General features: G+C 39.1%; 1 protein-coding gene across 1 annotated transcript; it reads left to right on the top strand.

The window, feature by feature from the left end:
- Nucleotides 1–834: 834 nt before the first annotated feature.
- Nucleotides 835–18,102, top strand: chst12.L (carbohydrate (chondroitin 4) sulfotransferase 12 L homeolog; the record flags this gene model as incomplete). The annotated part of the gene is given in 3 exon segments (NM_001095506.1): nucleotides 835–956; nucleotides 10,146–10,197; nucleotides 16,420–18,102. A coding segment is annotated over 1 exon segment (1,263 nt). The 3' UTR covers nucleotides 17,780–18,102.
- Between the last annotated feature and the right edge of the window lie 548 nt (nucleotides 18,103–18,650).

Raw genomic sequence — 18,650 nt, 5'->3', positions numbered from 1 at the left:
CCCGAAACGGATAATTTCTATGATATATGACATGCAAAAGCTAGGAGGTGGGAAGAAACAATTACCCTTTATTAGGGCCTGGGAATTGGTTCTGGGTCTAGATCTCTCGGAAGAAGATCTCACTGATGGTGTTGCTAATTTGTTATTTAGCTCCAGGTGTTGTAAAATACAGGAATTGAATTATAAGTTACTGAGTGGATGGTACTATACTCCGCATAAATTGAAATTGATGTATCCGGCTACGAGCGATACGTGCTGGAGATGCAAAGGCGATACTGGCACTCTCCTTCATGTTTTTTGGTCTTGCCCGGATCTTCACAGCTACTGGTCTGGAATTCTCCAGCTCAGTTCGCAAGCATTAGGTCGACAGATACCCCATACCCCGGAACGGATTCTGTTGTTTTGGGTTAGGGACCCCATGGCGCACGTTTCAGATTTGGCTCTAGAAAGGCACTTACTTAACGCAGCCAAGATACTTATCCCACGATTATGGAAATCCCCTTTGGCCCCTACTTTGAAAGATTGGGTCGGGAAAGTAAATGAGGTGGTGAAATTTGAGGAACTTTCTTCCTCTACGGAAAAACAACTTACCAATTTTAGGAACACTTGGGTACGCTGGTTTTATTATTTATCAAATGACACTATGTTCTTTTTTTACTTGTCCCAATGGAATTTATTCACCTCACTCATTTCACTTTGCCCGAAACAAAGATGTCCTACTATGGGAACTTGACTGACATCGCGTGTTTAGCCCCGCCTCCGTTCAGCAGGGGGCGGGTCTATGCATAACCCGAGGATGGCTGTGCAGTTCGTGCCAGTGATTGGCGCTGGAAGGTAGCGGATTAATTCCTTGCTCTGGGCCTCGGGCTCACGACCTTCTCTATGAAGCTGAGGAGTTGGACCGGCTGTAGTGAGCCAGCATGGCGCTACCGTAACCTCGTCCGCCTTCAGGAAAGGTAACGGGCTGCGCGGAATCATAGATCAATCCTCGGCGCTTCGGCTGATGCAGAAAACTACAAGCCCCAGCATGCTCCTGTCAGCTCCGCTGTTGGCTGAGTATTGGGAGTTGTAGTTTTGTGTTGGGTTCGATCGTAATGTAGAAGGGGGATTCCCTTCCTGGCAGGGGAAAGTAGCAAAGGCCTGGAGTGATAGTTTTATCATTTAGTGATAGATCTGCAAAATATCCTTAATAAAAGGCGCAGTGATCAGCGTTCCAGCGGTGCCTGGCTAAATAAACGGCGCAAGAGCACCTCTTAAAAGGACAGGCTACCCCCTTGTTTTTACATCTAGGCTTATTGTTATTTATTGAGACACCAAAACGACTTCACATTTACATCTCCCTGGCAGTTCATGAGTTTAAACCGTGCGGAGTGCATCCCAGTGGGGTTCTGCTTATCTGTAAGACAAGAGCCTCAAGTAAAGGGTGGGGTTGTTTATACAGAGCCAAACAGTGTTCTGATACTTTTTTTTTTTTTAGTAAAAGAAAAAAAAAAAAAACTTTGAAAATATGAACTTTTCTTAAATTAAAAGTATAGGCAGATTGTATTTCTTTCTTTAGTCTTGCTCATGTTTAAGTATTAATGTATTTAGTCGTATATCGTCCCACTGATGCGGCAGCGGTTCAAACATTTGCAGAAGAGAGTCCTCTGCATCTATTTCCGATCGTACGATTTTCAGTGGGAGACTGTCACCAGCTTTGGTCGGACATAACCTGTGTACGATTGCTGTCAGGGGCAGAACATCGGCTGATCTGTTTTTTAACTACTTTATTTGATCGGAATGGTGAGTGGCGGGTCTGGAGATGGGGAAGTCAGATCGTTTGACGATTCGAACGATCGGATCTTTGCATCTATGGGCAGTAGTTAAAATGTGTTTTAAATACAATTTGCTGCTGATTTGGCCAATTAATCAATGCACATGCCCTGGTCCCCTGTCTCATAAGCAATTCAGTATATATGCAAGTGCATGTGTTTACAAAAACAGGGGTTTTTAGTTACAAACTTATAATCATAAAGTTGATAAACCTTCATACCACATCAAGCTAAACCCCAACGGGGGTCCCTAACTTGTTTACCTCCGGTCATGGCTTATCAAATTTATGATCATAACTTTGTAACTAAAACCCCTGTTTTTGTAAACACATGCACTTGCATATATACTGAATTGCTTATGAGACAGGGGACCAGGGCATGTGCATTGATTAATTGGCCAAATCAGTAGCACTTCCATTGTATTTAAACATGTTTTAACTTAGCCTTGGAGTGCACCCACAACCCCCTTCTTTGTATTTATTAAAGGGTTAAACAGCTTTAAATCCATTGTGTTAAATAATTCAAAGCAGCTGTGAGATAAAAAAGTGAAAGCGCCACTGTGGTGTTAGCTCTTGAGTCAGAACCCTGATGTTAACGTTACATTCCTGCAAAACAATAGCTGAGTCACAATTTAATCCTTAAAACTGCCTGCTACAGATGTTTTACATATGACCCAGTGGATTAAAAAGGTTCTTAAAGCAGTGTAGGGACAGGCACCGAGCAAATTTCCATTGGCTTCTACACAGGAAGGCGTGGACAGGTTTAACCCTCTTATTCCTGTTTGACCTCTTCAAGCTGTCATTCACGAGCCTGCAGAATCATGGGCGGCTGTGATGACACCAAATGTCAGTTTTGTGGATGATGTGGCAGTGCACATGAAGGTATGGTTGTGTTTTGGCAAAATCATGTGACCTCTGGAAAAAGAAAAACCCGCCGTTTGATCGTAATCAAAACTCCTAGTGTTTGGAGGGTTGTAAGGAACATAGCTGAATTTAATAGGTTACTGTGGCTATATGGATGTGTTTTACAGAGAGTCGAAGAGGAACCTTCATACAAACATGCATTAAACACCATAATAAGGATCTGGAATCCGAGGAATGTTCCTAAAAATCTGTTTAGGGCATATACAGCAGCACAGAGCCTGTTTACTTATCTTTATCCTTGAGTAATATAAATCTGTGTTTGAGCTCGCTGACTGTGATCTCACTAAATGAACCCCCGTCACATGAATAGGTGAATTATAACTGCAGCTCATGTAATGGTTTACGTATATGAATGGTTTATTGGTGGGAAACGTCCATGTTTCCAAGGCAGCCTTTAAATGACGGGCCCTATAGTATTACATAAGAGGATTACTGTAGATTTAAAGTGAAATAGCCCAATGTGAATGAGGAGGTTGTATTCACTTCACTGTACATTGATAGAAGTCCAGACACATGCAGGAGGAAGCTTTTCTTTTTTCACCTCCAGTATCTTGTGTTTTGCATCGGTATTGATATCTCTACATCTTCATACAAATATTTGTTATTCATTTCTGTGAAAGTGAAAGGCCACACTCAGATATTTGCTTAGTGTTATCAGATAAGTACCCCTGGGCGAAATCTCTGTTCCTGCTTAAGGGTTAGTCCACATGAGGAGATTCGGGGAGATTTTGACGCCTGGCGACTAATTGCCTCGTCTTTTTGCCTCCAACTTTGGGCGACTATTGAAATCGCATCGCAGCGTGTGCTTTAGCGCAGGTGACTTTTCATTGTAGCCTATGGGAAAACACGCTGAGGCAGTTCGGGGAGATTGTCGCTCAGAAGCCGAGGCGATTAGTCACCAGGCGACAAAATCTCCCTGAATCTCTTCGTGTGGCCTTACCCTAAGGCAGAGACACACATGGAAATTAGTGCCTGGTGACAAATGTCTCTTCTTCGGGTGACTAATCTCCCTGAACTGCCTTCCTGCCGACTAGAATCGAAATAGAAGTCAGGATGGTATTCGGAGCGCTTCATTTTCCGAAGTTGCCTCACGAGGAAAATTTGTGAGACTTCGGAAAATTAAGCGCTCAGAGTGCCATCCTGCAGTGATTTAGATTCTAGCTGGCAGGTTGGCAGTGCAGTTCGCCGAGCGACTAATCTCCCCAAATCTTCTCGTCTGTCTCTGCCTTTATCTGACAGGTTCCATGAAAAAGCTATTCAGAGCTTGTCATACAAAGATCGACAGTAGTGCTTACAGTTACTTTTCTGATATGTACCATGTGCAAGGTGGGTTGTGTTTGCAATGGGGACCACTCTACCTGGAAAGTTGGCCCGAGTGATGTTCTTGTACATAGAAATTTGGCTAAATTGGCACTGGATTGTGCATGTCAGGCACCAACATATTTAGAAGTGTTCCCTATTCTTCACTCGTTCAAGGTGTAGTTTTTATTATTAACATTTATTTATATAGTGCCAGCATATTTTGCAGCGATGTAAAATATACAACTAAATCACATTAATTACAGACATAGAACATATGGAATTACATACATCACAACCAATACCGGTACAAAAGGTGAGGAAGGCCCTGTGCAAAGGAGCTTACAATCTAAAGGGAAGGGAATAAGGCACAAGATGGTAGAGTGGGCAGGATCAGAATTAAGTGAGTGAGAGATGTAGTACTGTATGTGGTAATGCATCTTGTAGTTAAGCAGAGTGAGGGTAGGCTTCTCTAAAGATGTGCGTTTTAAGAGATCTTTTGAAAGCAGAAAGGTTGGGAAAAAGTTGGACAGACTGTGGAAGAGAATTCCAGAGGAGGGGTGCAGCCCTTCAAAAGTCTTGAATGCGAGCATGTGAGGAGGTAATGAGAGAAGAGTTGAGTAGCAGGTCAGTACAGGAGCGTAGCAAGGGGTTGGGTGAGTTTATAGAGATGAGATCAGAGATGTAGGGTGGGGCAGAGTTATGGAGTGCTTTGAATGACAGGATCATTTATTTTAATTTTATTCTGAAAGTTAGCAGAAACTAGTGTAGATATTGGCAGAGTGGTGTGGCAGAGGAGGAGCGGTTGCTGAGGTTTATGAGCCTTGCAGCAGTGTTCATTATGGACTGGAGAGGTGACACTCTTTGGAGGGGAAGTCCAATTAAGACAGAGTTACAGCAGTCTAGACGTGAGGGTGAATAAGAATTTTAATAAGTGACTGGATATGAGGAGTGGAGGACAGGGCAGAATTTAGGATAACCCCAAGGCACCGGCCTGGGGAGATGGGTGATAGTGGAATTGTTAGCTATGATGGATACTTCTGGGATTTTAATGGTGTTGGTTGGAGGGAAGAGAACCATTTCCGTTTTGGAGAGGTTTATTTTAAGGTAGCGTTGCGACATCCAAGTCGTTTCTTCAGGAATGCCCAGCCCACAACATTGCAGTTATACATATACCTTGGCACATGTACCCTTAGAGCAGGTGTTTTAAAGCGTTCTCCCCAATATGAATCATATTTGGACCAGTGCAGTAAATTAGAGAAAACAATAGGCTTCCATCAGCGCTGAAACAAGAATGTACCATTGGTTACTCATTTAGATATAGAAGGAATGTGCTTTAAAAAATTGTGTTTCTGGTTACTTTATTGGAAATTTCTGCAAAAACCCTACTAGTCCCACCCATCCACTTCCTGCTGCCTCCTTTCCCAGGCTGTGCAGGGGAGTTGGCGGCATTCCGCACACTGCACTTTAGGATAGGAACCAATCAGCAGCTAGGTTGACCTGACAGGGGACTGAAGCCTGTCTTTGCTTTAGTGACTACTGCTGTGATTGGTTGTCCCCCTCCTACTGGGCTTCTGTCTGGGACCGTCAGGACGCTCCCACCCCCCAGTTGAAACAGGGACCAGTCAAAATTTATAGGGAGCTCCAATAAAGGGGCTATCTTTAAAGATTATATTAAACCAACACCATATATTATTCACAATTGCCTACAAATTTTTTTTGTTTATCCTATCTCCTTTAAAGTCAAAACAAATATATGGTTGCTATAGGGTCCTGTAGTGGTGCATATTTGTCAAGTCCTTAGAGTCGTGTATTTAAGGACAAGGCGACCTAAAGGTTACCACCTTTAAAGGGCAAGGGAAAATGATGTATAATACACTTATTTTTATGTTTCCTCCCCCGGTAACCTTGACAATTGCTGTAGGAAAGACTATTGTAATAAAGTACATCAAGTACCACTTTTGGCACTGCCCATGTTCCACATCACATAGCTCATATATTAAACCCCTCCTGGATTGCATTATATTTGCAGGGTGATAAAATACTCCCTGCCCCTGTATCACAGTCAAGATGCTTATACAGTTTTCTGCCCATGTTTTAAAGGGTTATTTACCTTTATATTTCCTTAAAATATGATGTAAACGGTGATACTGGTATGGGATCAGACATCCAAAAACTCATTATCCAGGAAGCTCTGAATTATGGAAAGGCCGTCTTCCCATAGATAATTCAATTTTTTAAAAAATATATTTTCTTTGTAATAATAAAACAGCACTTTGTGCTTGATCCAAACTAAGATATAATTAATCCTTATTGGCAGCAAAACAATCCTATTGGGTTTAATTAATGTTTAAATTATTTTTTAGTAGACTTAAGTTATGGAGATCTGAATTTTGGAAACATCCCTTATCTGGAAAACTCCAGGTCCTGAGAATTCCGGATAACAGGTCCCATACCTGTATTCTGAAACATATTGCATCTGATCATATTATTTTTGTAGTTTTTGAATTATTCATTTTTATGTTTTGGGATTTCAGCATCTGTCTGGTTGCTATGGTCCAGTTGTAACCTCACCAACCAATAACCTTTTGACTGCTTGGCTCTGTGAAAGCTGGAAAGTGGAGGAAGGCAAATAATTTAAAAACTTTTAAAAAATGGAGACTGATAGAAAAGTTGCTAAGACATATATAAGACATTGCTAAGACATAATAAGACATTCTCTAAATGACTGAAAGTTAACTTAAAGGAGAATTTAACCCTAAAGTTAAAAAAACCCATACATAGACCCCTCTCTCCTCCCCCCAGCCAAAGTGTTACCCCGGGCAAATGCCCCTAATGTTTTACTTACCCCTCAGTGTAGATTCAGGCATCGGAGTTCACAATTGGAACAATTTTCTGTTTCGCAACAGCTGCACATGCGATGAAACTCACGAAAATTGCTGAAGGCGAAGATTACTGAATCGGCTCAAGATGGCGGTCGTGAACTCTGATGCCTGAATCTGCACCGAGGGGTAAGTAAAACATTAGGGGCATTTGCCCGGGGTAACACTTTTGCTGGGGGGAGGAGGGATGGGTCTATGTAGGTGTTTTTTTTAACGTTAGAGTTAAATTCTCCTTTAAGTTAACTTTCAGTCGTTTAGAGAATGTCCTATTTAGGGATGGGCGAATTTTTTCGCCTTGTTTAGCTGAAAAAATGACGCCCATAGACTTGTATGACGTTGTGCGTCAAAATAAAAAGACGCGCGTCAAAAAAATGTTGCCGCGCAACAACATTTTTCGACGCCCATAGACTTTAATGGGCGTTGGCGACATTTCGCTGGCGGCGAATTTTTGACGAAACGGGTCAAATTCGCCCATCCCTAGTCCTATTCTTAGCAACTTTTCTATCAGTCTCCATTTTTTAAAAGTTAGGGGGGTAGGGTTTTTCTTAACATTAGGGTTGAATTCTCCTGTAAAGATGAAGCTCTTTAAGTTGTGGGTGGGTCAAGAACAGTGAGTGCTAATTGAAAAACCTTTGTACTTCTATATATACTGCTATATTCTCATCAAACTAACTGTATTGTTAGAAGTTACAGACAGTGCCTAGCCTGAGGGCTGACAGTGATATTATGTATAACTTTCCCACAAGTGTAACTTTCTGCTACAAAGTAACACCGACTTTTTCTCTGAAAACAACTTGAGTAATGGGAACTTTCTTTACGGGTTTCTCTTATATTTGTTCGCCTTTCATCTGCTGTTTTCTACTTTCCTTGTTTATTTTCAATGTTAACTTTTGTTTTTTACCCCGCCCCCTCTTTTGGCTGTTGTATTTTGAGCTGCCAATATAGAAGAATCATGCGGGGCCATAGCCGGATGGCAAACGAGGGAATTGGTTGAGTTGTGCAGTCATTCAACTCTCCCACTATTTCCCAATTGCCCTGTTGGGAGAGCCCTGTATCAGAATGTTCATGTCATGTTAAGAAATGCCAGTGTGTTTTCTGCTGAAAATAATAGAATCCTATTCTAGGAGCATTCTGGGCTACTAGATATTCCCTCTGGCTGTGCTTTTGTGATGTTGTCTTATTCTAGACATATTTGCAGATTAGTGGCAAAAAACTCCAATTCTGTTTTTTCCTCTGCCAGATTATTGCCTCTGGCTATGTGTGTGCAGCTTCAACATCAATTAGGATTTATTTTGTAAAAACCAATATGTTTGGGAGTTTTTTTGTTGTTGTCACTTCTCGTATAGAACATGCCTTCAAATTTCATATCCTTATAATAATCATTTGTTCCCTCGGCCTAAAGGTTCTGATTGGCAAGGAAAGCTAGGGCCTAACTATACATATTCCCATTATGTGTTAAAAGTTTATAGTACCTTGTCATTTAAAAGTCATTCAAGGGGTTATTTATCAAAGGTTTAGTTAGGTTTTTTTTTGGACCTCTGCCATTGACTTCTACATGACCTTGACAGGTTTTAGCTGGAGCATTTTTGAATTTTTGCAGCTTTGGGGCATAATAAATTTTTTTTTTAATACTGAAAAATTCAAGTTTTTTACTGAAACTTCCCTCACATTTTCTGGAAAAACACAACTCAATCTTTGATAAATGACCCCCTTACTGTGGCTTCTCTGATTGTCTGTTATATTTCATTTTTCCATTATATCACTTTATATCACTTCATAGGCAGAACTGTCCAAAATCATGAGCCAGAAAGGGGGGTTGTGAGAAAGATTTCCCAAACAGGAATGTAGAGAGATTTCTAAATAAGGTTGGCACAAAGGACTATTTACTATTTTTTTATGATGCACCTGGCCTTTCCGAAGGTCCTTCTAGGAATATTTTTTAAACTTTGGCAACTATGTGCTTTTTTTCTTAGTCACATGGTGATTGATGGGCTCTAATATGTACTTTGCGCATTCTCAGAAAACTGAGGATTAAAATTTCTGCAGAAATATATGAACGGTAAAATGCTCTTCTTGTGAAAGCATTTTCAGATAGAAAAAAATAGAAAAAGATGCAGTTTGTAATAGAGCATGACGGTTTAGCAATTCTTGAAAACTTCCCCTTTTTGAGCTTTTGTTTTTTTTGTGTTTTTTTTTGCAAGTGGATGAAATCTAAGTGGCTTGGTGAGTGATGTATTTTTATGATTTGTTTGAATTGTTTTGCTTTTCTCCAAAACCAAGACAATATGAAAAGTAACGTCATAAATATAACAAAGTAACCCTAGTTACCCATAGCAACCAATCAGCAGGTAGCGTTTATGGTTTACCTATTTAAAAGCAAGCCCTAACGTAAGAACAGGGGAAGTGTAACTGGGAGTCCCAAAAATTAGCAAGAGTCCAATATTCGCCAATATTCTTGTATACACCTCTGCCTTAGGTGCAATATAATCAAGTGAATTCTCAATGAAGTAACAAAGTGTCCATATATTTTATGTAACAATGTGGAGAATAAAAATTGCAACAATGTTAATGTGTTTTAGATAAAATCCACCACCCACTTCAAGGTAATCCAATACAATTAAAGGACTATGCTACTTGTGACACCAGCAATGTTGTATATTTACTTAAATGTCCATGCGGGATGGCATACGTAGGACAGACTGTGAGACAAGTTAAAACACGGATAAAAGAAAACCGCGGGAATATCAGCAATTTCCGTAAAGATACTTAAACTGATGCTACAGTTGCCAGACACTTTGCTGAAATGAACCATAATGCAGACCAATTTAAAAAGTTAGTCTTAGAGGTGGTATATATGCCCCCTAGAGGTGGAGATCTAAAATTAAAATTGACACAAAGGGACAAATCTACTTACCTCTGAAACTTCGCCTGGTGTTGGGGTGTGAAGTACCACTAGAGTCTATCTCTTTCGCTATCGAAGTTATGCCAGCGACTGTTAGTAAATCGGCGAAGCTCCGATTTTCGCCAGCGTTAGTCACTTCGCCCTTTAGTAAATTTCCCCCAAGGAGAGATGTATTGGATTAAGAAATTATACACAGTTAACCCGAAGGGTTTGAATAAAGCCTGGAATGTTAAAAGCGTCTTGTAAAACACAGGGAAATATATTTCTTTTCTTGTAAAGAAATGAATGTACCAATAAGGCTAAATGCTTCTTTCTGCTTATTTTTCAGATTTTGATAATTTGCCCTAGTCCAGATTTGAAGAGTCAGAATACTACTAATGGTAAAGTATGGGCAATATTTCTAACAAAATGTATCAGAACCTTGTGCTTCGTTGAGGCGGTTTTAGTTATATATGCTGTATAGATTGCTGCTTGTAGGCCTTTACCTTAGGCAGTACAAGTTAGTGCACATTCGTTACATGCATTATTTTAACATTGTTGCAGTTTTTATTCTCCACAGTGTTACATAAAATACATGGACACTTTGTTACTTCATTGGGAATTCACTTGAAACAATACTATTAGGTATTGAAATGGACACTAATGGATTGGACATTTCTGATAAAGACTTTATGCTAATTTCACTGTGGGTGGTGACGTACCTATGAGGGGGTTGGTGTTTTTTTTTGTACAGGTCACTTCCTGTACCACACCTTAAATTTGGGATTTGTCTGAAATGTTTCACACTTGACAGGCTCGAAACATGTCGTGTGGCAAATAAATACTTTTTGAGCAGTTAATCTCTGCTGTTTGTGCCCATAACACTCATTTTTAAAGTCCATTGTGGGATATATTTTTTTTGTTTCAAGTCTCCTTTGAGGTCCAGCATTTGGTCAAGGTTCTTAGCTCATAGCAAGGATACGCTCGCATGAAACCATTGCTGTATCAGACATTCAGCCATATTTCCAGGCATTTAATTATTTATTCCAAATTCCACCCAAACTTGCCTATAAGTTTTAGCTTCTTAAATTACCTGAAGAAGTAGTATATAGGTTGGTCCTCTCTAGCAATATCCTGGGCCCCTGTAGTGGGACCAGGCACAAAGTTTAGAAAAATTCTTCTCGTAGATCTAAGGACAGTGTGGTCATGTTACTTGCAATGGGAAGTGCTGTAGAAATTGCCAGTGTGTTTTTTGGTGATAATGCTATGTAATAGTTCTGCTTCCCCTTTTGGTTATTGTGAAGCACAAACACATTTTTTGCTGTGCAGCTTTTTCTCTCTTCATATTTGAGTTTTAATTTGTGTGTTATAATTATCTGCCTAACTGTATTGGATTCTGAATGTTCTTACTTAATTTGGCAAATTTGTCTAGCAAGGCAGCGTGCCATGATATCAAATGGACTAGGAGCAAGGAGCACACAGATTCCCTCGCAAGCCACACTTGCTGCACAGAGCTTTTTTATCTCAGGGTTGCTCCCATGATTAGATTTCAACTAATGAGCTTCTCCTGTTTGTGAGCTGTAGGGTATTGGTTGTTTGCAGTCCATCCTAATTTGTACCTCAGTGGTTGCTCACCCTAGCTTTGAGACCTTTAAAGAGTTGAAACGGCATTTTATTGGCGGTTACCTGGCCTGAGTTGTCTAAATGGTTTGACATTTGTGCAAAAAGCTACCCCCTCTGTGGAATGTGTTGGTGCATTATGAATACACCCTCCTCTTAAACAAAAAGTAAAATTTCTAGTTTAAATAGATTGCAAACAATGCCTAAGAGAAAGAATAACGCTTCTGCAAACTACAAATGAACTAACTACAAACTAAAAAGTCCTTCCCTTTAAATAAACAGGTCCGTACTTTGCAAAGTCACCTAGCCCCGATACTCTCAATTCAAGCATATCACATGCATTCTTATAGGCCTAAAGTTATACCTGCAGCTCTTTGCACAAAATTTTTATGGGCAAATTGATCAAATTTAATAAAAATGTTTTGTTCCCCCCCCCCTTCTCATCTGTCCCATAGTCAGTCTTGTGTTTTTCGAACGTCTCACATTTATTATTTTTCCTGCCAGTGTTAGAAGGCATGAAAACATCCAAAACAATTCTTGGTTGTGTGACATTCTCATAGACGTCTGTTAAAAAGGATTTAATAACCCAATTCAAAAGAATAACTGGTGTGTCCTATGGTTTTGATACCTGAGTTATAAAGCTTTTTTTTTTTTTTTACTATGTCAAGATTGACATGAATCAATGTAATTTAAAAATAGTTACCCCCCTTCAAGTTAGTGAAGAGGCTAAGCTCCTTTTGCAAATAGAAAAGGCTGCTAGTTTGGAGCAAGTAATGATAATGGGGGATTTTAATTACTCAGATATTGACTGGAGCAACAGTACTCCAAGGACAGTTAATGGGAACAAGTTTATAAACTTGTTGCATGACAATTTTATGGCACAGGTAGTTAAGGAGCCAACCAGAATTTATGCTATACTGGATCTAGTGAACTCTAATGACCCAGAACGTATAGCAAATGTGCAAGTCCTGGATAAAAGTGACCATAATATGATATCATTTAATGTTTGTTACAAAAATAAAAATACTCGGGCAACAAAACTCTGAATTTCATAAAAATTCTTTGTTTTGTAAGGGGCAGTACTTCAGAGCAGAGATTGGGGTGTTATGTTTTCCGCTACATACACAAAACAGAAATGGTTGTAATTTAAAATATTAAATAATTACTCTTCTTAATTTGTTCCCTTAAGAAATAAATCTTAAGTGTGTTAAGAACCACCCTTTTTGGCTTAATACAGAAGTTAATATGAAAGAAGAGTAAAGCATTTACAAACTACAAGTCAGAGGGGACAAATGCTATGTTTAATGAATATAAACATTAAAACAGCAATCGGTAAGCCAAAGATAGAAAATGAGGAACTGATTGCAGCACAGTCTAAGACTAACCCCAAAATATTCTTTTAAGTATATTATTAGTAATAAGATGCAGGTTGAGAGTGTGGCTCCATTAAATAATGGGAATAATGTGGCTATAAAGGATACAGAAAGGGCAAACATGCCCTTCTTTTCTTAAGTGTATACAATTGAGGAGTCAGAGTTTCAAGATCCACCCGGTATGGGCACAGATGGCTCTGCTCAGTATAATCAGTGGTTGACAAAGGATATAGTACATAAAGGTTTACTCCGCATTAGTATGAACAAGGCGCCAGGGCCAGATGGAATACACCCTTGGGTACTGAGAATGCTTAGTTTAGTTTTAGCCAGGCCTCTATTTCAGATTTTTGCAGACTTCCTTTCTTCTAGTATGGTACCTGTGGATTATAAAAAAGGTGATTTTTCCACTATTTAAGGGGATTATGATCTCAGCCTGACAATTATAGTCTTGTCATCTGTGGTGAGCAAGTAATCGGAAGACTTGTTAAAGGATCAAATTCAAAATGATGTTGTGGGAAATGGCATTATGAGCAGTAATCAGCCTAGCTTTATGAAGCAAAGGTCATGTCAGACAAATTTGATTGCTTTCTATGTTGAAGTTAGTAAGATGCTGGACAGCTGTGGAGCAGTATTTTTCATATTTGGAAAGGGTTGTTTTTTTTTTTACAGTGAGAACTGTGAAATTGTGGAATTCTCCCTTATTCGGCTGAAGTGCAAATATATTCGATAGCTAGGGGTTATTAAAAATAACCTTTAGTATCAATTGCCTTCTTGGAATCAGGAAGGAATTTTTTCACCCCTGATCCACATTGGGATTGTTTCAGAAAGGTTTGTAACTTCCACTGGATCAATTAGGCAGGTTATATATAGACCTAAAAGGTTCCTCTTGGTGGACATGTGTCTTTATTTATCCTTAGTTACTATGTTTTCTGTGTCTGCAAGCTCATATGATTACCTGCTGAATATTTGAGGTGATGTAAGTTCTTTGTGAGTTGCTATAAAACATGATTCATTACTAAAGAGGGAACTCTGGACAAAAAATACTGTGCAATAAAATGTAGTTCTAAGCTATTTTCCAGTATGCATTGTCTAGAAATATTCAGGGGTTTTAAAGTTATTTATAAATGTAAGTGCTATTGAAAGCTGTACTGTTTATATTATTTGCACTCATCTCCATAATCAATGCTGCAAGCCAGCTCATTAAATCTGATTAAAAGGCCTAGAAAATTGATTACAGTTTTCTTGTTTGTTTTGTTTTAAGTTAGACTCAGTGAATAAAAAATGGATAAATACTGCTTTAAATCGCAACTGATTTTACAAATAGCTTAATTATCATTGAAATTTTTTCATTGGGGTATATTTGAAAGTTGCTTGGACTTTCATTTTTTTCATTATGCAAAAAAAAAAAGAGTTTGGGTGGAATTCCCCTTTCATTATGCAAATAAAGAGTTTCCCCTTTAATCAGTTTTTTTTACCCAGTAATAAACACTATAAACACTAAGGGGCCGATTCACTAACTTCGAGTGAAGGATTCGAAGTAAAAAAACTTTGAATTTCGAAGTGTTTTTTTGGGCTACTTCGACCTTCGAATGGGCTACTACGACCTTCGACTACGACTTCGAATTGAACTATTCGAACTAAAAATCGTTCAACCATTCGATAGTCGACGTACTGTCTCTTTAAGAAAAAACTTCGACCCCCTAGTTCGCCATCTAAAAGCTACCGAACTTAATGTTAGCCTATGGGGAAGGTCCCCATAGGCTTTCCTAAGTTTTTTTGATCGAAGGATATTCCTTCGATCGTTGGATTAAAATCCTTTGAATCGTTCGATTCGAAGGATTTTATCGTTCGATCGAAGGAATAGTCCTTCGATCGTTAGATCGCACTATTTGCGCTAAAATCCTTCGACTTCGATATTCGAAGTCGAAGGATTTTAATTCCCAGTCGAATATCGAGGGTTAATTAACCCTCGATATTCGACCCTTTGTAAATCGGCCCCTTAGTAAAACAGATTTACAGAACAAGCTTTTATCTATGCTGGCATAATTCATTCCAGAGCAAAAAATAGCTTTTCCGAATAATCAAGCCTTCGCCTTTTCACCTTTCTCCTATGGGACACTTTGAAAGTCAAATTCCAGCTGAAGATTTGAAAAAATCCAAGGGGAAGTAAGCCTTGCCTATTATTATGCTCCTGGATCACATAAAGCTTTAAACTTAAATTTTGGGGAAACGGTAAAAAATAAAAGATGTAAAGCAATCTTTGTTTCTGGTGAACAATCTGAAAACTTTAAACTTCAATTGTGAAAATATGTATAAAAAAAAAAGAGTAAAAGTTCTAATGCTATGTTTTTCATACCATTATGGTTCAAGCCCCCTTCAAAATGCTTGATTAAAATGCTTTCATCAGATCAGGTTCCTCCTTGCCTAATAAGAAGGTTACAGATGTAAGAAAACATTTTGTCTGCGGGGCCCGATGGGTTGAATAGGGCAACCGTCCGGCTTGGCCTGGCTCTGCAGGCAAGTAATACAATGAATATGAACTTCTCATGCTCCCAACAACCAACCCCCCCCCCTGCAAATGTTTGGTGATGAGCAAGGGGAGTGAAAAGCTTTTTCATCCTACTCCATTCCTGTTTTAAAATTGCACACAGCCATAGCCAGGGACTGGACTTTCCTTCCCTCTCAACCAGGGCCTGGAATAGGGGTAGCCAAGCAAAAGAGGTACGTGCCCATCACCCCCCCCCCAACTGTTGTGCCCTAGGCACCTGCTTTTTCTGGCCACCCCTAGTTCCAGCCCTGCATGACCTGTATAAAAGTACTAAGTCTCCGGCCTCGTGCCTTTAAATAGACCTAGAACTCCTTGGTGCCTTATAATATCCTTGTAATTAACAATCTGGGGTTCATTACTCACTATATATATATATATATATATATATATATATATATATATATATATATATATATATATATATATATATATATATATATATATATATATATATATATATATATATATATATATATATATATATATATATATATATATAAAAATACAAGAGTCCTCTGCACTCAACCCATTATCAATATATTTAAGACAGGCATTTTGTGCATACTGCTACTGAAAAATGCCTTACCCTTTAAACAAAACAGGGATTGTTTGTCCATATATTACAATATATTTAAGCTGGCCAACTACGTCAAAGTCATCCCATATCTGGCCAGTCCTACGATTCATCAAGAATTCTATTGCTTCATTATACATTTTACAAAGGGACTAAGTTTTACCTGCAACTTACTTGCTGCTTTCAAAGTAAAACTCCCAAACTTGGCTGCCCTTTTATTAGACACCAGTGGGATCACCTGACTATAGCTGGGAAGGGTGGGAGCTACAACATGGAGCTGATCACTGCTCCTGTATAACTATATACACATATACATATATATACACATATACATAGAGCAAGCTTTGCTGTGTAGTCATTAGCAGTTAGCAGGTTCTTAATTGTGGCCGAAAAAAAGGCATACGATTAAAAAAAAAAGGCAAAAACAACTTTTGCTGTTCATTAAGTATTTTTAAATGTTAACATCAGGACTGTAATAATAATGTTTTTTTTATACATTTTATTTTAGGCTTACTGCAACTACATTGACATGGATTTTAGAAGTCAATACTCCACTACGCATTAACCTGAGTTAAGACAAACAGAAAAGAATAACTTAGATCACAATGGCCAAGTCAAGGCTCTTCTGTTTGCTGGTGGCGTTGGGTTCAGTGTTCATGATTCTCTTCATCATTGTTTATTGGGACAATGTTGGGACAGCTAATCTGAATCTTCACACGTCCTTCAGCAAATCTCTTCCTTTTCAGTCATCCGAAGAGCTTTCGACTGCCGTTACTGCTACGAGAAACCGATTTGTTTCAGATGTGGATGTATTTTTAAATAGTTTTCTTAATTTGAGCACAAGGAGAAGTGAACTTCAAAGCACAAAAGCAGAAAAGATGCCACTACGAGGCTCAAGCAGCCTGGAGGAAAATGCCAGGGGTTATGATTGGTCCACTAAAGAAAAATTAGAGGATGCAATTCTAGATCAGGAAATGATACAGCAAGAGAGAAAACTGAATTTGCTACAGTTTTGTGGCAACTCAAGCTTTGGTTTTCCAACAAAGGAACGTTCTTTTGATGACATCCCTAATCGGGAATTAGATCACCTCATTGTGGATGATCGTCATGGTATTATTTACTGCTATGTTCCTAAAGTTGCCTGCACCAATTGGAAGCGAGTGATGATTGTGTTAAGTGAGAGCCTCCTGGACAAGAAGGGAGTTCCGTACCAGGATCCCTTACTGATTCCTCGTGAGGATGTCCATAATACAAGTAGTCACCTAACCTTTAACAAATTCTGGCGCCGGTACGGTAAGTTTTCCCGGCATATGATGAAGATCAAGTTGAAGAAATACACCAAGTTCCTGTTTGTCCGTGATCCTTTTGTCCGACTCATCTCTGCATTCCGCAGCAAGTTTGAACTTGAAAATGAGGACTTCTACCGCAGCTTTGCAGTGCCTATTTTGACTCGCTTCTCCAACACGACCAGGGTTCCCGATACAGTTGGAGAAGCGTTCTCCTCGGGCACAATGCCGTCGTTCTCTCAATTTATACAATATCTCCTTGATCCGCAGACGGAAGAGCAGAAGCCGTTCAATGAACATTGGAGGCAGGTGTATCGCCTGTGTCATCCATGTCAGATCGAATATGATTTTATTGGCAAGCTGGAAACTCTCGGTGAAGATACGGCGCTGCTTTTAAGACAATTAAACTTAGATACACTCTTTCAGTTCCCTCCCAGCTACAGAAACAGGACTGCAAGTAGCTGGGAGGAAGACTGGTATTCAAAACTTCCAATAGCATGGAGAAAGAAACTGTACAAATTGTTTGAGGCTGACTTCGTTCTTTTTGGCTACCCTAAACCAGACGACTTGCTGAGTGTATAAAACAGACTTACCAAAAAAAAACTGAATAATAGTTTGCTGCCTTCCATAACGATTTCCAGTGTTGGTACATTTTTTATAGTTTTGTGTGGTTTACTTTCTTTCCATTGTATGTGGAAGCATGAGGTATAGTTTACAAGAAAAGTCAACCTCTTCAGCCGAATGAAATTCGAGATAATTTAAAGGGGAGCTAAAAACCCGAAGACGCACTTGCTCTGGACAGTGAACTTGTTATGTTAAGGTGTTACATGCTTACAATTGTACACCAGCTCAAGTATTACCTCTGCATAGTTGTAGTGTAGCCCCTAGACAACAAAAAAAAAAAACCTAAAACAGGTTTATTTGTTACATGTGCATTGAGCATTTTTACATTGATAACACACCCAGTTGAAGGTGAAACTCATTAGCAAAGTACAAATGTAATGTGATGCCAAAAGGTTATATCCTCTGGTATGTGTGCTTCCACTATGAAATGAGTACTTATGTTAGGGAAATGTTTCTAAAGGGTTTGTTACCCTTTAAAAGTTCCTTTTTTTTCCCATGCTTCTTCAGAATTCTATCATGCTCCTAGGTTCCTGCTTTTTAAAATTGTTATCCCCTGTGTTACTGAATGAGAGCAAGAGGGTCTCTCCAACGGAAGAGACATTCATGATGACTAAATGAGATTAACCTGAAAGTGCTGTAACACAGCAGCCTGCTTACAGCAGGAGCACATCGATGTGCAGCAGCAGAATTTTTATTCTAAGGGATGACATTGTCTCTTCGGTTCCCTTTTTTATGTTTGTAAAAGATTTCCCTTGCCATTGTAACTTCTCAGGAGGAGTTCTTTTAAATGCTTTTTACTATATAAATATATTATTTTCTAAATTAATAT

Source organism: Xenopus laevis, chromosome 9_10L, assembly GCF_017654675.1.
Source record: "Xenopus laevis strain J_2021 chromosome 9_10L, Xenopus_laevis_v10.1, whole genome shotgun sequence".
NCBI lineage: Eukaryota > Metazoa > Chordata > Amphibia > Anura > Pipidae > Xenopus > Xenopus laevis.
This window is presented reverse-complemented; position numbering and strand designations above follow the sequence as displayed.